This window comes from Heteronotia binoei, chromosome 4 (assembly GCF_032191835.1).
Source record: "Heteronotia binoei isolate CCM8104 ecotype False Entrance Well chromosome 4, APGP_CSIRO_Hbin_v1, whole genome shotgun sequence".
NCBI classification, from domain to species: Eukaryota; Metazoa; Chordata; class Lepidosauria; order Squamata; family Gekkonidae; genus Heteronotia; species Heteronotia binoei.
The window spans coordinates 101,576,850-101,603,174 of record NC_083226.1 but is presented as its reverse complement, the minus strand read 5'-3'; the positions used below and the strand labels follow the sequence as shown (position 1 = coordinate 101,603,174).

General features: G+C 48.5%; 1 protein-coding gene across 1 annotated transcript; it reads right to left on the bottom strand.

Annotated features, from left to right (window-relative positions):
* Positions 1-9,214: 9,214 nt before the first annotated feature.
* LOC132570128 (uncharacterized protein K02A2.6-like) lies at positions 9,215-25,242 on the bottom strand (the record flags this gene model as incomplete). Its single annotated transcript, XM_060236562.1, has 6 exons — positions 9,215-9,409; positions 10,077-10,267; positions 15,777-16,078; positions 22,644-23,402; positions 23,562-23,997; positions 24,105-25,242. Coding segments are annotated over 6 exons (3,021 nt in total), but the record flags the coding sequence as incomplete, so codon positions are not given.
* Positions 25,243-26,325: the final 1,083 nt, after the last annotated feature.

The window sequence follows — 26,325 nt, the reverse complement described above, 5'->3', positions numbered from 1 at the left end:
CACCATAGGCTATCCAAGAGGTAAAGCTCATTACTCAAATGCTCCAAAGCCAAGTCAAATAATTAGTACTACTAAGAAAAGTTAGACTTTTATAGCAAACTTTTAATAAGGCAGCTGTTACAGTCAATGTTCATTAGAGGACTTTTATTTATCACAATATTTATATTGTCATATTTCCCAAAATACTGGTCAGTAAAAAGAAACTAAACAAGGGAAAAATTTACTGTTTATGCTTCATACAGTGAGATTTTCCTGCTTTGCCCTCCCACAGCAGCTCCCACGCATACATTTTTCCCTGAGGTCAGGTGAGCCTTGAGAACACCATAAGAACAGACTGGTGGAGTGCAGTGGGGGAGTGCAGAGAAATTGCAACCCCTTTTCCAAAAACTTAAGTGCCCTTATGAATTTGGATAGTTGGATAGATGCCACTGAAAGCACAAAATATGAAAAACCCTCAACACATTAAAATTTTCCAGTATTGCTGCTAGTTTTCAGCAATCCCATAGCTATGTACAGGTCAATCAATTAAAGAAGGGGGGGCGGGGAGGAAAGCAGGAAAAACAGAAAAGCTGCAAGGGAGGAGGAAGGAAGGACAGGAGGGTAAGTGGAAAATGAGATGAGACAAGTAGGTGAAAGAGGAAAGGAACCAGAAAAAGGAATGAAACTAGGGTTACAATAGGGAGGAAAGAAGGGAATATTGAGACAGATTGAGGAGGATTGGGGTGCAGGAGAGATTAAGTTCCTCCACACAGATCTCACATTTGTACTGTTTGCTTAATTTTTTATGGAAAATGAAGATTTTATACTAAAGAGTTAATGAGGAAATAAAATACGGAGTGGAAAAAAATCCCAAAGTGTTTAAAAATGTCATGAGGTTTAGTACTTATAGGAGTTAAAATCCATAGCTCTTCGTTTTAAGAAGTAAGAATGTGAATATTCTGTGATTTTTTAAAAAAAAATCAGCGGGGGGGGAAACAAACACTTCTCAGGCCTGCAAAGCAAATTTTTAGATTTAGATTATGTCAGATGGATACATTCATTATGAAAGAGGAATGAAGAATAATATTGACTGGCCCTACACCAGATATTTTTAAAGATGACCTTAGTTACAAAGACATGCACCCTTTGCTATACATTACTTACTCAAACCATTGAATGCATCTTCCAGATCTTTCATCTAAATGCTTTGCCATTGATCTTGGTTCTAATGTTGATTTCTTCACAGGCCAACAGACTCAAACGTGTATATCAATAACTTGACCTCTGTGGGAAGCAATTTGGAAATAGCTTTTGAACTATTTTGTGATTAATGCTCCAAAATGCTTTCAATTAGTTTTGAGAAGTCTCTGGGGGTATTGATCACTTTGTGATGCCACTTTAAAATGATAAGTAGTCCTCTGTTAATTAAAGAGCCCTGTGTGTGAGGCTGGTATGGATTATATTTGGATCTTTGGTTTACTGGGTTACAACAGGATGATTTCACAAGCTTCCATCACAGTCTCATTTATGGGAAGTGCCTGAAAATGCTTGCACCATTTGGATAATAAGAAGCTCAGGTAACTGGAATGTGGTCTATATGCTATTAGACTGACATAGTTGAAATGTGATGAAGCTGGATCATGAGATTCCAACAAACTAAATTTTCTTGCCCTATTTAAAACAGGATTGGCTGTAGGGCTCTTGCCCGTCCACCCCTCTAATGAAACACAACACACTATGGGTTATTTAAATATAAGCTGATCTGCAACACATTAAAGCACAGGTTGTATTGTGCTTGCAGAGGAAGCATCCTAACAAGGCAAACCCACGCCAGCTCAGAGCCAGAGCCAGGATCCCTTACTCATCCAGGACCTTACTCATCATAGCCTGCACAATAGTGCATAGAGGGGAGGGAGTGCACATCCCAGTCCATGACTGCCAAGCCTTGGCTAATAATATGCTCCCCCAACCCTGAAGAGGCCCCCAACTGAGACACCCTGATTACAAAGCCCCCGTTTGAGGACCCCCTCTATTGCTGATATCTCGGGGTGCTTGCCAACTCAAAATCCCTTCAACCCGTGCTTTTCCCACCTTCCCAGTTAGGGCCTAACCAGCTTTGTCAGGTAGGCCTATTTATCCCTCACCCATTCTGACCATGTGGAGCAGGCGAAAAAAGGCCTCCTTCCCAGCCAATCTGAGTGAGGCCCAAAAAATTCCTGCTCAGCCCCAAATACTGGCGACTAGCTGACCCCACATGGTCTAAAAAGAGGGTGGGTGGGGAGCTTTCACTGGGCCAAATTGATGCTGAAAGGTGGCTAACGCCAGACCTGGCTGGCCAGCCAACATCTCATTGGCCAGCACTCTCGCACTGAGCCCCAGTTGGTTTTCCCCAGCCTCGTGCTTCCTTCCTTCCTTTATTTATTTTTTTTTATTTATTTATTTGTAATTTATATCCTGCCCTTCCCACCAGGTGGCTCAGGGCGGCTTTGAGGAGATTGGGGGCGGGGGGAGGGGGCTGGCAAATGTCACTGTCTGCTTCAGAAGAGGCAGCAGTCTTTGTTTTAAAGTGGGATTTAACTTCTGAATGCTTGTCATATCCTTTAACTGAAACCATAAAACTGTCTGAAATAGCAGGAAGAGTAATTCAAGTAGTTATGGTCCAGTAGTTCTACTGGCTGATGTGCATGTGATAACTGAGATGGCATATCTAAAGTTCTTTCAGACATACAACATGCAGGGAAAGCAGGAAGTGCAAGTGAACTCCTTACATTTCTATGTAACATCTGAAGTTTGGTGGGGGGGGGGGAAGGGACAGGTGCTCTTTTACCACCTGGAACTTGCACTTCTTTCTATGGAAAAGATACATGAGTTCCAGTTTTGAATCTATAAATAGGAAATGTTGGCATGCTTACAGTTCCCAGTTACTAAGCTTGCTGAACATACAAAGACACCATAAGAAGAAATTAAATATTTACAGATATATGACTGTTAATGACATATATATGGCATACATACTGAATTTATAACTTTATAAATGATTTGGATGAAGGAATAGAGGGAATGCTTATTAAATTTGCAGATGATACTACATTGGAAGGGGTAGCAAGTACAGTAGAAAACAGAGTCAAGATACAAGATGAATTTGACAGGCTGGAAAACTTAGCTAAAACAAATAAAATGGGTTTTAATGAGGATAAATGCAAACTTCTGCCTTTAGGTAGAAAAAATCAAATGCATAATTATAGGATGGAGGAGACTTGTCTTGGCAGTAGTATGAGTGAAAAGGATCTAGGGGTCTTAGTGGACCATACACTGAACATGAGTCAGCCATGATGTGGTAGCTAAAAAGGCACATGCAATTTTGGGCTGTATCAACAGAGGTATAGTATCGAGTTCATGCAAAGTGATGGTATCACTTTACTTTGGATTGGTTAGACCTCACCTATTGTGTTCAGTTTTGGGCACCACTATTTAAGGATATAAGAACATAAGAGAAGCCATGTTGGATCAGGCCGATGGCCTATCCAGTCCAACATTCTGTGTCACACAGTGGCCAAAAAATTATATATATATATACATATATATATACACACACACACACACACACGCTGTGGCTAATAGCCACTGATGGACCTCCGCTCCATATTTTTATCTAACCCCCTCTTAAAGCTGGCTATGCTTGTAGCCACCACCACCTCCTGTGGCAGTGAATTCCACATGTTAATCACCCTTTGGGTGAAGAAGTATTCCCTTTTATCCATTTTAACCTGACTGCTCAGCAATTTCATCAAATGCCCACGAGTTCTTGTATTGTGAGAAAAGTACTTCTTTCTTGACTTTCTCCATCCCATGCATTATCTTGTAAACCTCTATCATGTCACCCCTCAGTCAACATTTCTCCAAGCTAAAGAGCCCCAAGTGTTTTAACCTTTCTTCATAGGGAAAGTGTTCCAACCCTTTAATCATTCTAGTTGCCCTTTTCTGGACTTTTTCCAATATCCTTTTTGAGGTGCGGTGACCAGAATTGCACACAGTATTCCAAATGAGACCGCACCATCGATTTATACAGGGGCATTATGATACTGGCTGATTTGTTTTCAGTTCCCTTCCTAATAATTCCCAGCATGGTGTTGGCCTTTTTTATTGCAATCGCACAATGTCTTGACATTTTCAGTGAGTTATCTACCACGACCCCAAGATCTCTCTCTTGGTCAGTCTCTGCCAGTTCACACCCCATCAACTTGTATTTGTAGCTGGGATTCTTGGCCCCAATGTGCATTACTTTGCACTTGGCCACATTGAACCTCATCTGCCATGTTGACGCCCACTCACCCAGCCTCAACAGATCCCTTTGGAGTTCCTCACAATCCTCTCTGGTTCTCACCACCCTGAACAATTTAGTGTCATCTGCAAACTTGGCCACTTCACTGCTTACTCTCAACTCCAAATCATTAATGAACAAGTTAAAGAGCATGTGACCCTGTACTGAGCCCTGCGACACCCCACTGCTTACCGTCCTCCACTGCAAAGACTGCCCATTTATACTCACGCTCTGCTTCCTATTAATTAGCCAGTTTTTGATCCACAAGAGGACCTGTCCTTTTACTCCATGACTCTCGAGCTTTCTAAAGAGCCTTTGATGAGGAACTTTATCAAAAGCTTTTTGGAAGTCAAGGTAAACAACATCTATTGGGTCTCCTTTGTCCACATGTTTGTTCACCCCCTCAAAGAACTGTAACAGTGAGGCAGGATCTTCCCTTACAGAACCCATATAGACAAGCTGGAACTTGTCTAGAAGATGACAACAAAGATGCTGAGGGAGACCAGGTCTTTTGAGGAAAGGTTGCAGGAGCTGGATATGTTTAGCCTGGAGAAGAGACAACTGAGAGGAGATGTGATAACCATCTTCAAGTACTTAAAGGGCTGTCATATAGAGAATGGTGTGGTTTTCCATTGTCCCAGAAGGTTGGACCAGAACCAACAGATTGAAATTAAATCAAAAGAGTTTTCAGTTAAAAATTATGAAGGACTTCCTGACAGTTAAAGCAGTTTCTCAGTGAAACAAGGTTCCTTGGGAGGTGGTGGGTTTTCCTTCCTTGGAGGTTTTCAAACAGAGGCTAGATGGCCATCTGACAGCAATGCTGATTCTGTGAACTTAGGGAGAAGTATTTGTGAATTTCCTGCATTTTGTGGGAGGTTAACTAGATTATCTTCAAGGTACCTTCAAGTTCTATAATTCTATGATTCTATGAATTCAGGTAGCCAGAAGAATAGAAATAAATTGCAGAGGAACTCCCATGCACCACATACATATAGAGAAAGGCAGTTCCATTAGTTCCAGTACAAAATCTTTCATTCCTTTTTACCTGCATCCTAGCATTCTGCTCAGGAAGATCTGAAACCTTTTTCAAGTATTGAGAGATTTTTTTTTCCAACTTAAGCGGCTCTTCTGCCTAAGAGGGAGAACATGGGAGAAGGTAGTAGCTAGGGATGGGCATAGGTTTGTAGAAACAATATCTTCCCATCCCTGAGTTTTTGATATTCAGCATTAGATTTATGACAGTAGAGATACATTAATGACAGTATAGATACATTAAACCTTCTCCATCAAATTATCCAGTGTCTGCTACATGAAGGTCCTCCATATACAAAACACATGGTTGTTGACATTTCAGCTTTGCAGTGCCCTTTAATCATGTGCTGATGCCAAAAGCATTTGAAACAATGGGGTGAAAAATCTTCTAGTATTAACAATGCTTTTAATATTAACTTTCATTAACAATGAAAACCACATTATAGTGTGTGAAGATTTCTGAAACAATTGAAGCTCAACAGGAACAAAATAGCAATAATTATTATGTTTTCTTCTATCTTAAAAATCACATGCTGAAGAACAAAGGCAATATACCCTGATATGGGGGTGTACAGGCAGATTAGTTTGTACTGGGTTCAGAATAGGAGCTCTGGCATCATGTTGGAATGCATCCAAGCAAGGATCCCGATTCTGAGATTTACAGTGTGTGTGTAAATTGTGCCACCTACTTAGAGCTTTATGCATAGCAAATACAGAAGTTGCCATGTAATCAAAAACCGAAGCACAGAAGGTCCAGATCCAATAGAACATAGTTATGGAAAATAACATGCTATTTAAACTTTTATTCTTCTCCCTGCCTTGAGTTTTTCATACTGATTACAAATCAAATATGAATACACTGTTGGCAGAAGAAAAGAAGTTCTGGTTTTGCCAACAGTTCTCAGGGCTTATTGTTTCATTTGATTCTTTGCAGTGCCACAGAGGACTACGCAGAAGTCTCTCATTGCTGGCTGTGGTAGATTGCATTCCATGAGTGCTTTCGTAGGATGCTTTTCCCTGCTGTTGCCTGCCCACCAGTCTACCATCCTTTTGGAAGTGTGCAATGATCTCAGAGCTGTTCTGTTGTGATGGAGATAATGAATAGCAAAGGAAACATTTTTATTAGGGTTGAGCTGAAAAGGAAAAGCATTTTTTCAAAGTTTTCACAAGCCATTTAAACATTCCCCTCTCTCACACACATTTTCATCAGTCTTTTGAGCGGTCCAATGAAATGTCTGAAAATGCATTCCTACTAACCAGAATTAGTGGGGCAGTAGGCAGTATCACCATTGTTGAGGCTACTGGATTTATGTTTCTATTTTGCGATGAAGTAATGAAAATGCTTCAGCAGAGGATAGCAAAATAGGGAGTTATCAGCCCAGAAGCCTTAATAATGGTGATACATTTTCCTTCTACCTCACTTCGCATTTTGAGAAACAGCTGCACGTGCACTCAGCGATATGCTCATATCTGATGTGCTCTGTGCTGCCTGACACCATGACATTCACTGTGACCTCAAATTGGTTGGCTTCACAAAATGTAAATAATAACAACAACAACAACAACAACAACAACAACAACAACAACAACAACAACAAGAAGAAGAAGAAGAAGAAGAAGAAGAAGAAGAAGAAGAAGAAGAAGAAGAAGAAGAAGAAGGTCATAAAAAGAGGTTGTCAAGCAGCTGGAACTGTGGTTGGGGTGAAACAAATGGAAAAGGCATTAAGACAGACAAGATTTGGGGGAGCCTTATGTCCCCACAATATCATTCAGTTGAAATTCAGCGCAGTTCTCATTCTTATGTATATCAGTGATATGTCCATCTAGTGATTTTCATTCAGGATGACCAGATCATGTTCACAATTATCCCTTCTTGTAGGTTGTACTATCATCATCATCCCCAGTGTACTAAACTACAATAGCTCTTCAGTTTACTAGTTCCACATTACAACCCAAAGAAAGTATAGTTTACATAGCAGAGTATTCAGAATTCTAGGAGGGCAGGATTGAGTGCCATTGTCAGCAGAGGCATCTCTCTCCAATGCAAGACAGAAGGCATGGGGGCAATATACTCCAGAAAGAGGGGAGGAAATCTAGAAACATTTGGGAACCAAACAGAGGCAAACTATTGCTTGGCTAACAAAGCAGCCCTTGTAAAGGGGTCATTCAGCTTCTCAGCACCCAGCTAGCAGTGGGCAGGAGAAAAAGGACAAGGCTGTACTCATTATCATTAGCCATGTCCAAATAAAAGAGCCACTGGCGAAGGGCCACTTGGTTTGGATCAGGCCTTCAGCACTGTAGGGAATGACAGATGAACCTGTGCTCATTATCATGATTGGTCAGGTCTGGGCTAACCAGTTCCTGCCAAAGATGACAGATTCTGCAACTCATCCAATAAAAATATTCTTTGCTAACCCATCTACTGCTGCTTAATCTTAACTGACAATGTGCTATGTGACTGACCAGGTCTGTGTTAACTGGCAGGCCCTGGCTCTGCCTACCCCTCCTTAAATTCTGACCTAAAGGGGCTGTTTCACTCCACTGCTTCAGAGTATTGCTGCCACCACTGTCCCTGTCTTGGGCTCTGGTTAGGCAGGACACCCTCCTAACCTCCCTCCTGTGTCACTGGGAACCTGCCTTAGAACTTCTCATGGATCCTTGGGGCTCCCCTGGAGAGTGGGCAACTGACGCTTTTACCAATTTTCTCCTTCCTATGGATTCCCTGACCAACTCCTAGCATTACCAAGTGGTTGGGGAAACTATGTAGTACAGAGGAACTTCACTCCTTCAACAGCTAAAAGATTTATTTAAAAGTCACTATTTACGGGCATATCAGAAGTGAATGAAAAAATAAAATAACATGGGCAAAAGCACTCCATTTCTCTCTCCCCACTATAAACTCATGCTCTATCTACCTAAAATTTGATAGTCTCCTCCCATGCAACTCACAGACAGTTAAACCCACACACACAAAATGGTGTTTCTCCACATGGTATAACAGCATGATCATTTTCCTTTCTGTTATCTGAAATACATCCCTAAGAAGGAAGACCCAGCAACTTGGCTATGGGGGTGATTGCCTAAGGGTACCTCACAGCTCATTGGTGGTTGCAGTGTGAAGGGCTGGCACCATCGATCATACTGAGCATCAAAGGTACATCAGTGAATTTCCTGTGAGAGCCAGTTTGGTGTAATGGTTAAGAGAGGCAGACTAATCTGGAGAACTGGGTTTGATTCCCCACACCCCCACATGCACCTGCTGGGTAACATTGAGTCATTCACAATTCTCTCAGAGCTCTCTCAAACCCACCTACCTCACAGAATGTCTGTTGTGGGAAGAGGATGGAAAGGAGATTGCATGCTGCTCTAAAACTCCAAGTGAAGAGCAGGGTATAAATCCAACTCTTCCTTCTCCTCCTCCTCCTCAAGGCTGAGAGAGAACAAGCCACTCAGAAGAGTGAAACTACCTATGTGTCTCCCCCATCTTCCTTATGGAAAGCAGTACCCAAGGCAGCTTGCAATAAGTCACAGCCAATTAAACATATAGTTGATTTAAAATATAGAAAGTCTGCCAGCAATACTCTGTTCCCTAAGAGCAGCCACAGTAGTACCTCAAGCTCAGGATTTTGGTAAAAGTAAAAAAAGGATTTTTAAAACAAATGTACAAAAGTGGCTGAGTGATAATTTGTTGTACTAACTGGGGGAAATGCTGCACAGCTATCCCCTCTTGGCACCAAAACCACCTCCCTCCCACACACAAGAAAAAGAGGTGTGCATACACAAAACTATGCTCAGATCTGGAAGGATGTTGCAGGCTAGGACCCTCCATGTTCCCAGCCCTTCCCTTCCCCTTACTGCTCTGTAAAGACGCTTGCAGTCAAATCATCGGGAAGGGTGTAGGCCCTTCAGACAATGTTTCAGTCTGGGCTTAGACTCAGAACCCCTTGTACTGTCATGCCAGGGACAGATCCTTCTGCTGAGTTCTATGAGCTGCTTTCCAGAAGCATCCAGAATTGGTCTGTTAGTTACAGTCTCATGCGCTTCAGCAATGGATGCTTTAACAGGTGTTTGTGGTTTCTTAAAAGCAAGACATTTTTAAGTGTCTGTTCAAGTATTATTGAAATTCAATAAGTGAATTAAAGTATGAGAGAGGTACACTTTAAACTCAAGTGGTAATGGATGTTTGACTGAGCACATCTGGCATCTTTTGTTATCCATAGACAGTACTGGACAATACAGTTGATTTGTGCTGTTGAGGATTATGAAGTTAGAGGAAGCAGTGAGATGAGAGCTGTACAAAAATCAACAACACATGAAAGAAACAACCATTACTTTTTCCTTCTGACTTGTGTGCAGTGCTGACTGTCAGCAGGGAAAAAGGGCAAAGTTATGGGCTCTTTGGTTGAGAAAAAACAAACAGTGGAAAGGCACTGCATCATGAAAAGACAGTAGAGTTCAAGAAACAAAACAAAAAGTGAAGAATCTTCTAACCAAAACTAAAATATGACAGAGCTATTCAGCAATAAAACATGTCAGGGACAGAACACCCTAGTCAGAGAGACTGTAGAAATGCCTCCTGTGGAATTTTACAAGAATTCGTTTCTAGCAGCCAGCAGCACGCTGCTAGGCCGCTGGAACGTCTTTGCCTCCCTGTGAGGAAAGGGAGGACTTTTGCGGCCCATTTGGGTGTGCTTTTGAAGGGGCGGGGCTTGCTGTGATAGCAGCAGCTCCATCTGCCTCCTACCTCAGTCTCCAGGCTGAGATCGGGAGGCTGAGCAGCGTATTCACTTGCTCCTCTGCTGCCTGATTGGATCGTAGATAAGGTGCGCTCCTGAAGAGCGGCCTGGACGGAGACTGTAGGGGCTTGGCTGAAGTTCAGCTGCTGCAATCGGGCCTCTGATAAGGCCCCGCTGCTGGCTGTTTTTCGGTGTTGGACTGGTGGCATTTTAGAAGAGGAACTCCACTTCACGGCCTGTTATTTCTTCCCCTTCCCCCCCCCCCCCAACTAAGGATTTGAGGGTTGCCCCCCAAATTGGAATGAAGAGGATGACACTGTATATATGGTAAAATGGGCCACTTTATTGAACATAACCTTAATGTAACTGGCACGGCAAGGGTTACCTGAAGCAGGACAAACCCCGGGGTCATCCCATGACCCTTCCTTGTCCAGGTTTGAGCGAGCCACCCTGCCCCTGTCATGAGCCATAGATTTGGCTCATGGCAGGCCGGCCAGGCTAGATCATCCTATCCCACACTGGCATAATCACCCAGGAAGAGCCAGTCTTGTGGGGAGGCATCACACAATCGGCATTATGCAACATTGAGCCGTGGAGCCCATCTGCCGCTCCTGCCAATCACCTGCGCTCAACTGGTGCAGTGCCCTGGGTGCTCACCTGGGCTTCCGTAACCCCTTGCTCATTCTGCCAACAACTTACAGACTACTACCCTCTGTTCCCTCTCTATCAAGCAGTACAAGGTAGGCAAAAAATACCTCACCACAAGCCAGGTGAGTGTGAAAAAATTCTTACCTGGCCCCTAATAAGGCGACCGGTTAAACCTGTACTGTTGCAGGGTGGGTGGGTGGGCCGAGAGCCACAAAAGAACTGCGTGGCCCAGGGCGGGGTCAGGTCTCTTATAGTTCTGACGCTCTGCCCCCCAATGAAGCCCCGGATGCCCAGGAAGCCGGAGTAGCCTCCTCCTCCAACAAGGAGGGACACGCGGCCCCCCAGCCTACGGCCGCTATTGCAGCACAGCCGGAGATGGGCCGAATTGCCCCCCAAGTCGGAATGAAGAGGCTGACACTGTATATTTGGTAAAATGGGCCACTTTATTGAACATAGCCTTAATGTAACTGGTACGGCAAGGGTTACCTGAAGCAGGACAAGCCCCAGGTTCATCCCATGACCCTTCCTTGTCCAGGTTTGAGCGAGCCACCCTGCCCCTGGCATGAGCCACAAATTTGGCTCATGGCAGGCCAGCCAGGCCAGATCATCCTACCCCACACTGGCATAATCACCCAGGAAGAGCCAGTCTTGTGGGGAAGCATCACACAATCAGCATTATGCAACATTGAGCCGTGGAGCCCATCTGCCGCTCCTGCCGATCACCTGCACTTATCTGGTGCGGTGCCCTGGGTGCTCACCTGGGCTTCCGTAACCCCTTGCTCATTCTGCCAATGCAAATGCCAAGCCTCTGCTTAGGCATTAGCACCCCACCAGGCGGCTCAGAGCCACCCGAAGCCCTTGCCAAAGCTTCTCTAGAAAAGCCCGGTTACCTGCATCTGATGGATGCACATCATCAGGTCTATACAATGCAACACAGTCGGCTCGAATTGCCGGATGAGGCAAGAAATTCCCCAAACCCCTTTCCATTGCCTTTTGCAAGGCCCGGTTCACATTTCTCCTAGCCCTTTCAATGCCCGCTGGGTCCCAGGCCCCTCGCCAGACCCTACGAGGGAGGATCACAGACCAAATTAGGCGGACCCCAGGCCACCTCCCCATGATGACCTGCAGGTCCGCCACCGCCTGTAGAGAAAGGGCCTTCCCTTTCATCCACCCAAGGTCATTTCCACCAAGGTGTATGACCAGTATATCGGGAGGAGGACTCCTCCTTCCCTGAAATAAGAGAGGTAGTAAATCGGGCCACCGCAGCCCGCGGCAACCCTACCACTCAACCATGGCCCATTCCCTGAGACCCAATTGTGAACCAACTGAAGACCTCTGTGTGTAGTGGGCTGCCCAGAACACAAAACTGTGCCTGCAGACAAAGATACACAGCCTCTCCTGATGAGCCACAGCACCTGAAAGGAAAAAACAGTCAACCAAGACCCTAACTTGCCCAACATATGCATAACCTGGTAGCACAAGGTTTGCAATGCTCAAACTGGAGGAAGCAAAGGGCGCACATAAGAGCGATAGGCCGCAGAAAGCCACCAACCAACTCTCTGTACCAGGGTACCCCATCATCGCCACTGTGTAGGTCGCTCCGATCCTGAACAAATGGATACCAAATTTGACCCCCTTGAGCCCCAATTTGTCCAAAGCCCGTGCAGTTACAGCCCAAAATTGGAATTTGGTAAGCGGAGCCCCATCCTTATGACAAAATAATGGTCCATCTGCCTGCTCCCTAATTGAAACGTACTGCCACAGCGCTCTAACCGGCACAATTCAGACTCCCCACATGGTCCAAGTATAACAGCTGCATCCCTGCCTGTCTGATCTGTCTTGGATTGCCTAACCATTAATACCACTTGCTCACCCTTAAAGGTGATATTGCTGGCCCTCAAAGCACAGTTAGACTGATCCTTACGGGACTGTGACACCAGCTCATTAACTCTCAAGACCCCAAAAAAGGCTGTCAGCACTGCTGCATGAAACAAGGCAACTTCGTAGGGTGACACACACACCTTCGGCCAAATCCAACCCAACCCCCTAAGAATGGTGGGGGAAATAGGCTGCTGTGAGTCAGGCCTCAACCCCCTTTCCCAGGACCAACCCTCAAACATCTTCTTAACCCTAAAGTCTCTGGTTTTCTCAATAAATCCCTGGGCCTTACTGACAAAGGCAATGGCCGCCAGCTGCCCTCTTATGGATTTAACTGCTAGGCCCCTTTCCTTTTGATATACCAAAAACTGCATCAAATGGGGCACAGGCACAGGCCAAATGTCCTGCTGTCCTGTTGCAGTTCTAAACCCCTTAAATTGCCGGACAGCCTGCTCGTATGCTCTCCTGGTACTTAGCTCCAAGGCTAAATTGATTGCCCTACTAGCTTCAATCCTCCAAGCTGCCACAGGTCCTGGGGCATCCTGACCAGCAAGGGGTCAGCTTCCGGAGCCAGCTGGTGAAAACGTTCCATCTGTTGGTGAGACAGGGCATCCGCCACACCGTTACAAACCCCCAGAACATGCCTAGCCATAGAAGGCAGGTTCAATTGAAGGCAGCGCAGCGTAAAAGCTCTGACCAGATTCATTACTGGTGCAGATCTGGAGGACAATGAGTTAATCACATGGACCACTGCCAAATTGTCACACCAAAAATGCACCACATGGTTGGCCAGTTGATCCCCCCAGAGCCACAATGCCACAACAATGGGAAAAAATTCCAAAAATGTTAAATCTCTGCAGAGCCGGCCAGCCAACCATTCCCTGGGCCACCTTTCCACACACCAATGCCCCCGGAAAAATACCCCAAAACCAATGGAACCCGCCGCGTCAGAAGTTATCTGGAGGTCGGCTTCGATTCGCATGTCCTCCCTCCAAAAGGAGATCTCATTAAAGGATTCCAAAAATTTTTCCCAAACCTTCAGATCTTTTCGCATGCCTGCAGTTATCTTCATTCTGTGATGAGGCAAGTGGAGGGAACCCATTGCATCGCATAGTTGCCTAAGGAAAGCCCTTCCCGGGGCAACTACTCTACATGCAAAGTTCAAATGCCCTACAAGCTGCTGTAGCTCAAGCAAGGACATCTTACGCTGCCCCTTAAACATTGCAATGCGCAAACTCAGACCCTGGACCTTGTCCTCAGGAAGCTGTGAAGCTTGCCAACAAGTGTCCAACTCAATGTCCAAAAATGTCAAAACTGATGACGGGCCCTCTGTCTTTTCATGCGCCAATGGTACCCCAAGCTCCGCTGCCAGTTGAACAAATGCTTCCATTAATCTGGTGCATTGCCCAGAGCCCGACGGGCCCACGATGGTTTATTACCATTATCCCAGGTAATGAACCGTCTCGGTTAACCCCAACTTAACTTGGAGCGCCCATTCCAAAAAGGAACTGAAACACTCAAAGGCTGCACAGGAAATTGAGCAACCCATTGGCAGGGCACAGTCCATAAAATACTTACCTTTGAACATAAAACCCAACAACTCAAAATCCCTGGGGTGAACAGGTAACATGTGAAATGCTGACTTAATGTCGCATTTCGCCATTTAAGCACCTCTACCACACCCACGCACCACTTTGACCACCTGGTCAAAGGAGGTGTATCGCACAGAACAAAGCTGGTCAGGGATGGCGTCATTCACCAAGCCTCCCTTAGGGTATGACAGGTGGTGAATGAGGCGATACTTTCCGGGTGCCTTCTTTGGCACCATCCCGAGGTGCAACACCTTCAAGTTGGGCACAAGAGGGGCATCAAAGGGGCCGATCACCCAGCCCTCCCTGCATTCCTTGGCAATTTTTTCCCGCACAACTTGCTCCATACCCCTAACTGAACAAAGATTGGACGCCATACTAGGCACTCGGGTACCTTGATATGGAATCCAGAACCCATGGGTAAAACCCTAAAACAAGTAGATTCCATCTGCCACTAAAGGATACCCCACTAATAACTCCCTAAGTACTTTCAGACTAATGGGGCTGGGACCCTTTACCAGGCTGTGTAAGATTACCCCTACCCCCAGCTCGCTTGGTGCTGCTTCTTGTCTTGGCTTTTGTACAGGACGAAAAGGCATGCAACCCCCCCGCAAAGTGGGCATTCATGCTTGAACTTAAAAGCTTTCCTCGAGCAAACTCCCTGGGATGTAAATTCCCAACATAACAGTCGGGGTTGAACCGACTGGCCCGCCACAGCACGGGCTCCTGGCGTAGTTTCTGAACAATGTGACCACTATCAGCCTGATCACCAGCATTGGGTTTAGCTGGAGACATCAGCTGAAGCCACAACTATTGGTTTATCTGGTTCCATGGAAGAACCGGGTTAATCGCTGGCCTCATACAAAAGGCCTCATCGTACTGCAACCAGGCAGTGCCGACAAAGTTAGTATATGCCCGGTAACTGCTATCGCAGTACTGAAACAAAGGCGCAGCCCTAAAAGGCTGTGCCCACGCAATTACCCCAGTGTAGATCAGGAAACCAGGCAACCAGTTGGCCCAAGTCCTGTCCACCTTCCTGCATTTTAATTTATCCTTCTCTTTCTTCTCGAGGTCCTTCTTCTCCAGCTCCCTGTATAACAGGCTAAATACGTCCACGTATTTGCCCCGCAAAATCCTTTCACGAGTAGCCGGGGTTAAATGGTCCCCCAACGGCATCACTGTATCACCAAAGGGGAGGCCCTGAAATGGCACTGATCCATAAGGATTGGGCAAATAACCCCATGTGGTCCACTGACCATTAGGCCACCCTGTTTGCTGTGGTGGCATCATCTGCCCCCCCCCCCTCAATGGGAGAACACCAGGCGCTGTCTGCACTGGGACTCCCTGTGAAGATCCTGTTGCTGTAACCCCCGCTTGGGACTAGAGAACCCCTCCTAAGCCAATTTGGCTCATATTTTGGTGAGAAGGCCCTGCCACTGCCCATGATGGACCTGGTTGACCTGGATATGTCCACAGCGCACCATGCCCTGCAAGGGGAGAAGAAACACTAGCTGTATCAGACCCATTGGTGTTGAAGGGGGGGGGCAGGGCCCCAAGGCCATGGCTGCACCTGTTGTGGCTACAGGTACTTACCCTCAACCCCTGATGGCGTCACCACCACCGCCGCCGGTGCTAACTGGGCCGGTCGCTCCTGGTCCACACCTGGCTCCTGTACCTCTGCACCTCCATCTGACTCGACTTCAACATCCAGTTCCATCTCCAGGGTTTGTTCACTGGTCTGCTCCCTGCTGACACTGCTATCCTGCAATGCAGAGAGCCGTGCAAGTACCTCCCACTCAAAAGTCATAGTACCCGACCACCCTGTGAACCTAAAACGCCCAGTCCACACCAAAGACTCCCCAGCAGAACCCCTTTCTCGCTCTAAGGCCCCAATCCTATCAATGATTGCACACCACATGCATGTCGTGTCCTCTACCCCAGCATCCGGATTGGCTTTCTGCACCCTCTTCCTGAGGGGCTTAGCAGGCTGTTTCCCTTTGGGGACTCCCTGCCCCTTCTTTGGTCCCATCTTAACTGGGGGGGTGAGGGGGAGGGTAAAGGCAAAGCACACCTAATAAATGCCTCCCTCTTTACCAAATTATGACCGTTCAGCCCAACACAGTCAGCCACACTTCTCCAAACTGTATGCATGTGGGGGGAGGGGGTAGAGTAACGCCACTCACCACCTAACCCAATTCCCCCGCACAATACTCCAAGCCCCCAGCCACGGGGCCAGCCAATGGACGTAAGCCCCATGACTGGAATGCCCACCCACGCACAGGACTTACAGCCCCTGACCGAACGGCCCCGCAAACCAGCCAGCCAAGCTGCCGCCCGCCAGGACGATCGCTCCACCCCCACCTCAAAACTGGCTTCTTGCCGCCAGCCCAAACTCTCGGCCGACTGGAACGCTCCACCGCCGAGAGCAACGATCCTGCGCCGAGAACCACAAAAGAACTACATGGCGCAGGGCGGGGTCGGGACTCTTATAGTCCCGACGCTCCACCCCCAGTGAAGCCCCAGATGCCCAGGAAGCCAGAGCAGCCTCCTCCTCCAACAAGGAGGCAAACGCGGCCCCCCAGCCTATGGCCGCTGTTGCGGCGCGAACAGAGATGGGCTAAATTCTCTGCCACCTTTGTGTTTTTCTGCACAGCTTTTCCTTTTAGTTTAGCCAAGGAGAAGAGGATTTTGTTCGGGGCAAAAATTTTGTTTTCTGGGCTGCTTCAGACTGGGTCGGCCATATTTGCTTCTTCTTCATAAGGACAGCGACCATTTGGGAGGCAGTGGAGCAGAGGCCATTTTGGGGGTCTGTTTCAGTATAAGGCAGCTTCATATAGGCATCCAGTATCAGCTTCTGGTGGTTGTTCTTTGTGAAGGTGTAGTAGCCATTTTAAGTGGTGCCTGGCGGCAGCCATTTTAAAACAGCAGCCATTTTAGGTCAGTTTCAGTGAATTCAAGGGCAACAATTTTTTAGGGACATTTTGTTAGTTTTTATTCTTATCTTGGTTTGCAAAATGCCTGGGAAGAAAGGGTCTGGGAAGCCTAAAGGCAAGCAGCTGGCACCCAAGGCCCCTAAGACCCCGCCAAAAAGGCCAGCCCTCCTTTCATCTTCCGATGAGGAGGGCGATGAGGGGGTTAATACAGCTATTCTGCAAAGGCTTTCGGCATTGGAAAAGGTGGCGGGCATTCCTTCCTAGCAAAGGTCAGGCTTGGGCTTGGGAAAAACCTCTAAGGTGGCATTGCAGGCTGATATATTAACTAGGTTGTCCATCCTTGAGGGTAGGTCTGCAGGACTCGGTGCTGGAGGAGTCGAGGGCACTGGCGGTGCAGATGGAGGTGCAGCTTTGTTTCCAGCGGATGCCGGAGCAGGGTCAGCACTGGTGCTGATTGGATCCGGGGGTAAGGCTGGGGGCACTACACAATCATACATGGGCATGGCTTGGCCATGGGGTCCTTGGGTCCCCGCTTCTCAGGCGGTGCCAGGTGCCGCTGCTGGGGTTTCAGGTACCTCTCCCTCCATGGGCATGGGTCCACAGCAAGCTTGGTCATGGCCAATGGGCCAGTTTGGCTCCTATGGCCCCTGGACTGCGGCCGGTCAGCAAGGGATGCCATGCCCCTTTTCGGGAGGATGGGGCTGTTCCCTTCAGTTCGGTGCTGCATATGGGTCAGTCCCATTTACTGCCATGCCATTCGGGGACATAGCATTACCTTTAGGCGATCATTTGTTGCCTGCAACAAAGGATAAGATCCTAAAGGGTGAGTATGTTGACATTTTCTCCCTCCTCTTCCATGAATTGGAGAAGAAAGATAAAGAGGAGTTGGATGACAAAGAAAAAGAGAAACTGAAGAAGCGCAAAGTGGACCGGACTTGGGCGAATTGGCTGCCTGGGTTTTTTATATATGCTGGCATGGTTGCATGCGCCCAGCCTTGGTGAACGGCTGCGCTCATCCAGTATATGGATATCATTTATAAAGAGTACACGATGTTTAGTGGGTTCGCCTGGATTCAATATGATGAAGAATTCAGAATGAGGGCTACTTTGTACCCTTCCCTTCAGTGGGATCGCATCCACCAGCAGTTATGGCTTCAGGTCATGTTCCCAGCGCGACCAAATTTGGTTTGGTTGCTGGGACATCGGCTACGTTTTCTGCTCTTCCTGCAGTTCTGCAGGGCAGGCGGTTCAACGCCACTTGCTTTGCTGGAAGTTTGGCTCTCAAGGAGTGTACAGCAGGAAAGCTTGTCAGTTCAAGCATGAATGCCCCATGTGTGGTGGCCCGCACTCCTTTAGTAACTGCCCCAGAGCCCAGCCACGTAAGGGCCAAAAGAGACAAGGTGGGGGTGGAAGTACTTAACAAACTGGAAAAGGGGCCCAATAAAGGTGGGACCTTTTGAGCAGTGGCTGTAGAGGTACCCGCGAAGGGCTGATAGGGTTTACTTGTTAAAAGGTTTCACGTTTGGTTTTAGAATTTCTTTTAAGGGTCCCCAGGTTGCATTTCGGTCTGGGAACCTTAGTTCTGTTAAAGGTTTAGAGCATGTAGTTAAGGATAAGATTGCCAAGGAATTAGCAGAGGGCAGGATTTTGAGCCCATTTCTTCTGTGTTAAAACAATTTTTATTTAGTAACATATGGTAACAATATCTATTTCTTGCATCATTAATAACTTCGTTTTATCTATCCCATATGTTACTTTCTAACCACCCCTCCCCCCATTACTTGACTCCTGCTGGTGTTATTTACTTAAAATATTAATATTTAAAGGTACCCTTAACTAATGAGCCACTTGCTGGGAAGGGCGGGATATAAATCATAAAATAAATAAATAATAAAAACAAAGATTAATATCCTTCTTCCTTCTAATACTTAATCATTATCAAAAATTGTCCAATGTCCTTTTACTTTCCACTCTTTTTCTACATATCTTCTAAACTTTTTCCATTCCATCTTGAAAACTTCTAAATCATAGTCTCTTAAAATTCTTGTTAATTTGTCCATTTCACTTCATGTCATAACTTTTACGATCCAATCCCATTTCTCTGGTATTTTTTCTTGCTTTCACAATTGCGCATACAATGTCCTCGCAGCTGAAAGCAAGTACCAGATTATAGTTCTATCTTCTTTTGGAAATTTTTCCATTTGTAATCCCAACAGAAAAGTCTCTGCAACTTTCTTAAATTCATATCCCAAGATCCTAGAAATTTCTTGTTGAATCATCTGCCAATACTTTTTTGCTCTTTCACAAGTCCACCACATATGGTAGAAAGAACCTTCATGTTTTTTACATTTCCAACATCTATCTGGCATCTTATTGTTCATCTTTGCCAACTTTTTAGATGTCATATACCATCTATACATCATTTTAAAACAGTTCTCTTTAATACCATGACATGTCGAAAGCTTAATAGAATTCTTCCACAAATATTCCCAAGTTTCCATCTATATTTCTTTATTTACATTAATTGCCCACTTTATCATTTGAGATTTCACTACTTCATCTTCTGTAGACCATTTTTAGAAGTAATTTATATAATTTTGAAATTAATTTTTCATTATCTCCAAGCAGAACTCTTTCCATTTCTGTTTGCTCTTTTCCTATTCCTTCAGTTTTAATATCCTTTTCCACCAAGCTCTTTATTTGTTGCATTTGAAACCAATCATATTTATTATTCAGTTCTTCAGCAGTTTTCAATTCTATTTTGCCACTTAGTATTTTTAATAGTTGGTTGTATGACAACCACTTTTCTTCACCCATCTCAGCTGTTATTTTTATTACTTCTGCTGGCACTATCCATAACGGCTTTCTCTCATCCCCATATTTCTTATATTTCATCCACATATTTAACAGGCTGTTTCTTATATAATGGTGAGCAAAAAAAATCCATCTTTTTTTTTCCATAATACATATAAGTGTGCCAGCCAAATTTATTTCCATGACCTTCCAACGCTAAGAGTTCTTTGTCTAACAGCATCATCCATTCTTTTATCCACACTAAGCAAACTGCTTCATGATATAATTTTAAGTCTGGTAATTGAAATCCACCTCTCTCTTTTGTATCTGTTAAAATTTTCATTTTAATTTTTGGTTTCTTCCCAGCCCACACAAATTCTGAAAATTTTCTTTGCCGATTTTGAGCCCATTTCTTAATTCTCCAGTGCCTAACCTTAAGGTTTCTCCCTTGGGAGTGGTGCCAAAGAAGGCACCTGGTGAATTTTGTTTGATTCACCACCTTTCCAACTCCAAGGGTGCATCAGTTAATGATGGGATTCCTGAGCATTTATGCTCAGGTATACCAGCTTTGATCAGGCCGTGGGCATTGCACGACGCTGTGGAAAGGGGACAGAGATGGCTAAATGTGATATTAAGTCTGAGTTTCACCTTCTATCTGTCCATCCGGCTGATTTTGAGCTTTTAGGATTTTTCTTTGAGGGGCAATTTTACATGGGCAGAGCTTTGCCAATGGGCTGTTTTGTCTCATGTGTGGCTTTTGAGTGTTTCAGCATGTTCTTGGAATGGGCTGTTCACAAGAAAGTTGGATCTCAGGATGCTGTTCATTATGACTACCTCTTTGTGGGTCCTGCAGGGACTGGGTGTTGCGCACGGCTGTTGTCTGACTTCATTGAGCTTGCTGCAGAACTGGGGGTTTCGTTGGGCCAGGAAATAACAAAAGGTGAGGCCCCAAAACTTATTTTTTTAAAGGGTTGAGCTGGATACCCTGGCACAATTATCCAGAATTCCTATTCAAAAAGTGGAAGATTTGAGGAGTAGAATTAATTCCTTCCTTCTTAAGAAAAAGGTCACATTGCTTGAGTTCCAGCAGCTGGTTGGGCATCTTAACTTTGCTTGCAAAGTGGTTGCTCCTGGATGAGCTTTTCTTTGTAGGCTATGTGATGCTATGGCAGGCCTCTGCCTGCCCCAACATAGTACACGGGTTACCAGCAGCATGAGGGAAGATTTAAGGGTATGGCAAGAATTTGTGGAGTCCTTTAATGGTATTTCTTTTTGAGAGATGACATGAGACTTGAGGCGGAGCTTCAGGTCATGTCTGATGCTGCTGGGTCTTTAGGTTTTGGGGTTTATTTCCGTGGACATTGGTGCGCAGACACATGGCCAGAGTCATGGGATCAGACAGGTTTGAACTGAGGAATAACATTTCTCGAGTTTTTTCCCATTCTTGTTGCAGTTTGGCTATGGGGGAATTATATGACCAATCATACAATTCATTTTTGGTGCGATAACATGTCATTAATTCCCTTTCATCCAAATCTCAAAGGGCTATGAAATTGGTGAGGGCCTTCACTTTGCGCTGTCTGCAGCTTAACATACTGTTTTTAGTCAAGCATGTTCCTGGAGTAGATAACAGGGTAGCTGACGCTCTCTCTCGTAAACAGATGGAGAGGTTTCGTCAGCTGGCCCCAGATGCCAATCGAGAACCGGCACCAATGCCCCAGGAGCTATGGCTGATTGGAGAGCCAAGGCTTGCAGAGCGATAGGCCTAGCCATTGCACCTAGCACCAGGAAGTCTTACGAACGTGTTGTGCGGCAGTTTGAGGACTTTAGGGCTGAGGTAGGGTATCGCATTGTTTGGCCCCTCCCGGTGCAGCAGTTGCTCCACTACAGTGTTTCTCTAAAAGGTAAGGGATTGGCCATGCGAGCCATTAGGGGATGTGTAACGTACTCGAAGCGGAGACGAGAGTAGGGCAACATAGTTTATTAGGAGCACGTTGCAAGAGAGAGAGCACGCGGGCCGGGCCCCGCTTATATACAATTCCCGGTACAGCCTACTGGGTCGGTCAGGCCAATCCTGACCTGTTGAACTACCCGCCGCAGCTGTTGATTGGCGGGTGATTCCGCGCCCTGCGCTGGAGGCTTCTGGGACAGCCCAGTTGCCTCCGCGCGGGCGCATGTTGTTGCTGATACATTACACCCCTACCCCCCTAGTTAAGGAACATAGTCCTTGAGATACGCGGGAGGTCGGCGCTCCCGGGTGGACCGCCTGGGGAGGTCCGGTGGGGGAGGCGCTGCTTCCGCGGTTGGTGCTTCGGCGACCCGTGGTGTGGCCGAAGGCGGCGGGACTGGTTCCACGGGTCTTTCGGGCTCGGACCGTTCTGGTGTTCGCTGCGTCGGCGTGATGGGCGTCGGGGCCTCGTCCACGGGTCGGCTCTCGGTTGGCCCCTCCCCGGACCACGCCTCTTCTGCGTCCGCCGGCTCCACCGGTAGCGTGCAGCGGCGCAACTGGTCTATGTGCCGCCGTAATACCTGGCCCCCCTCGGTGGATATGTCATAGTGGCGGGACCCCGTCACTCGTAGCACTCGGCCCGCCACCCAATCAGGCCCCCTTGCATAGTTCCGGGCATAAACTGGGTCGCCCGCAAAGAACCCCCTGACTGCGTCCCAAACCTCGGGGCTCTCGTGGGTGTCTGACGCCCGGTCGGGGTGTAGTCTGTCCAGTCGGGTTCTCAGCTTGCGACCCATTAGGAGCTCTGCCGGGCTCACCCCTGTGACCGGGTTGGGGGTGACCCTATTATCGAAAAGGAACGCCGCTAATCGGTGGTCCCAGTCCCCCTGCACAATTCGGCCCAGGGCTTCTTTCGTGGTGCGGACCATCCGCTCCGCCTGGCCGTTGGTGGCTGGGTGGAAGGGGGCAGATCTTATGTGCCTAATCAGGTATCTATGGAGGAACGCCTGGAAGTCTGCAGACGTGAACGCGGCCCCGTTGTCTGAGACTATGGTGTCCGGGATACCGTGTGTGCAAAAGACCCTGCGCAGCGCTCGGGTTGCGGCGGCGGATGAGGTGGACCCTACGGGGATGACCTCCAACCACTTGGTGTAGGCGTCCACTATTATCATGAAGATCTGCCCCTGGAGTGGCCCCGCGAAATCGAGGTGGAGTCTCGACCATGGTTTCCGGGTTGACTCCCACCTAGTGGCGGGGGCGCTGGGGGGCTCGGGCCGTGACTCTTGACACGTTTGGCACCGTCGGACCCAGCTCTCTATCTCCCCATCCATCCCCGGCCACCAGACGTAGCTTCTGGCCAAGGCCTTCATTCGGACTATGCCGGGATGGGTCTCGTGTAAGGATTCTAGGACACGCTTTTGCAGCGGGGGCGGAATCACCACCCTACTTCCCCATAACAGGCACCCCTTGTGGGCTGCTAGTTCCTCCCTCCTGGTCTTATATGGCTTGAATTCTTCCCCCATGTTCCCCTCCGGCCAGCCCCTCACCACCCAGTCTAGCACCCGTGCAAGTGTCCTGTGTTTCCGGGTGGCCTTGGCGACCTCCGCTGCATGTAGGGGTGGCTCCGGGAGGCTCTCCATTAGCATGACCTGGTGTGCGGGGGCGGGGTCTGGACCCGTTTCTGGAAGCGGCAAGCGGCTGAGTGCGTCCGCGTGACCCATAGCCTTGCCGGCCCTGTGTACCAGTGTGTAAGTGTAGGAGTTGAGGGATTGGTTCCACCTCAACACGCGCTGCGACAGTATTTGGGGGGTTTGACAGTCGGGGGCCAGCAGGCCTAAGAGGGGCTTGTGGTCCGTGGCTATGGTGAACCTCCGCCCATACAGGTATTCATGGAACTTGCGGACCCCCGCAACGATTGCCAGAGCCTCCTTGTCTATTTGCGCGTAGTTGCGCTCGGCTGGTGTCAGTGTGCGGGAGTAGTATGCGACCGGTACCTCCCTCCCGTCGGGGAGTTGGTGCCCCAGGACTGCTCCCACCCCGTATGGCGACGCATCGCAAGCCAGGATGACGGGGAGGCCCTCGTCAAAATGGTGGAGCACCGCGTTAGACACCAAAACATCCTTGACTGCCTGAAACGCGGCTGCTTGGCGTTTGCCCCAAACCCAAGGGGCTTTTTTGTCCAGCAGGCGGTGCAGGGGCTCTGCTAGGGCCGCTTTGTGGGGGAGAAATGAATGGTAAAAGTTAAGCATCCCAAGAAGCTTTGTAGCTCCGCTTTGCAGGTGGGGGCTGGCGCCTTCACAATGGCTCGGGTCTTCTCTTCCGTTGGGTGGATTCCCGCTGCGTCTACGGCGAACCCCAGGAACTCCACCCGTGGGACCCCCAACAGGCATTTCTCCCTCTTGACTTTGAGCCCCGCTGCCTGGAACCGGCGGAGTACCTCTCTTAAACGGTTGCCGAATTCTTCGGGGTCCGGGGCGGCGACTAGCACGTCATCAAAAAACGGCTGGACCCCCGGGATCCCTTTCAGGAGAGCGTCCATTATACTTTGGAAGATCCCGGGAGCGACGCTAACCCCGAATTGAAGCCTCCTCACCCGGAAGGCCCCCCTGTGTGTCACTATCGTTTGGGCTTCCGCCGTCTTAGCATCTACCGGGAGCTGTTGATAGGCCTGTGCCAGGTCCAGCTTCCCGAAGATCTTGGACCCCGCTAGGGCAGCCAGAACATGGCTCACCACCGGCACTGGGTAGGGGTTATCCTGCAGTGCCTTGTTTATCGTGCATTTATAGTCTGCGCAGATCCGCACCTCCCCGTTTGGCTTGATAGGGGTTACGATGGGGGTCTCCCAGGTGGCATAGTCCACAGGCTCCAGGACTCCCTGGGCTGTGAGGCGGTCTAGTTCGGCCTCTATTTTTGGCTTTAAAGTGAACGGGACCCTCCTCGCCTTGAGCCGAATCGGCCTGACCGTGGGGTCTAGCGGTAGGGAGATGGCCGGCCCTTTGTAGCTCCCTAGAGAACCATCGAACACGTCAGGGAACTCCTGGCATATCTCCCCGAACCCCCTGGGTGTTAGGGTTTGCCCCACCCCTTCCACCCGGATCCCCAAGGGTTTGAACCACGCCAGTCCTAGCAGGGTGGCAAGCTGGCGCTTTACCACCAGGATGTCCAGCGGGCCGTAGAAGGACCCCCGCTCGACTTGCACCCGCGCCCACCCCGTGATTTGCACCGGATTCTTCTGAAAGTCCCGGAGTATGAAGTTCGCCGGCCTTAGTTGCAGCCGCTGGGGGGGGCACAGCTTCCTCAGGGTTTCCTCCGCTATAATGGAGATGGAGGAACCAGAGTCCACTTCCATTTGGCAGGGGTTCCCCTCGATGAGGACCGCCATTTTGATTTTATCGGGGGTGGAGAGGGGCAAGTTCAGTACCTGCAGGGACGTGGAGTCCGTGGAGTGGAACTCCGCCAACTCGTGATGCGTGGTCGGCCTCCGGCGGTTGGGCTTGGCTCGGCAAGCCCTCGCAATGTGGCCCGTTTTTCCGCAGCTCCGGCAGTCCCAGGTCCGGTATCGGCAGTCCCGCCTGTCGTGGGGGTCGCCGCAGCTGGCGCACTTGGTGGCCGGGACCCTCTCCGTCGCTGGGGGTCGTTCGGCCACTCGGGGGCGTTGGGGGGCTCTGCTGGGTGGCCCGGCTGGGCGGCGCAGCTGGTGGGCTTCTTCCTCCTCTGGGCAGTCGTGGTCCAGCTCCTCGTGGTGGGCGGCTTCTGTCCGGGCCTTGGGGAAGGTCCTGGAGGTCCTCTCGAACGCCACCGCCTCGCTGAAGGCGCTCTGGAGGGTGAGCTCTTCTTTGGCGAAGAGCTTCTGCTGGAGCCTCTCGTCGCGGAGGCCCCACGTAAATCGGTCGGCCAGGGTGTCTTCCAGCTGGGGGAAGTTGCAGTTCCCGGCGATCTTGCGGAGAGCCGCCAGGTAGTCGGCGGCCGATTCCCCCACGGCCTGGTCCCTTCTGTGGAACAGGAACCGACGGGCCACCCGCGAAGGTTGTGGCGAGAAATGGCCGGTGAGGAGTCTGATGATCTCCTCGTAGGACTTCTCCGTGAGGCGGGCGGGAGCCGAGAGACCCTTGGCGATCTCGAACGTGGCTGGCCCGCAGACGCTCAGGAGAACGTCCCTCTTTGTGCCTGCGTCGGTGACCTTGTTGGCCCTGAGGTAGAACTCGACCCTCTCCACGTAGGACTCCCAGCCCTCGGGATTGGCGGGGTCGAACGTCTCGATGTAGCCGGTGGTTCCGTTCTGTGTGGCCATGGCGGCGGCGGTCAGGACTCGTGGTTGCCCTAGATCTCCGTGTTAGCTGCTGAGGCTATGATCCCACCTTCGTCGCCAGTGTAACGTACTCGAAGCGGAGACGAGAGTAGGGCAACATAGTTTATTAGGAGCACGTTGCAAGAGAGAGAGCACGCGGGCCGGGCCCCGCTTATATAC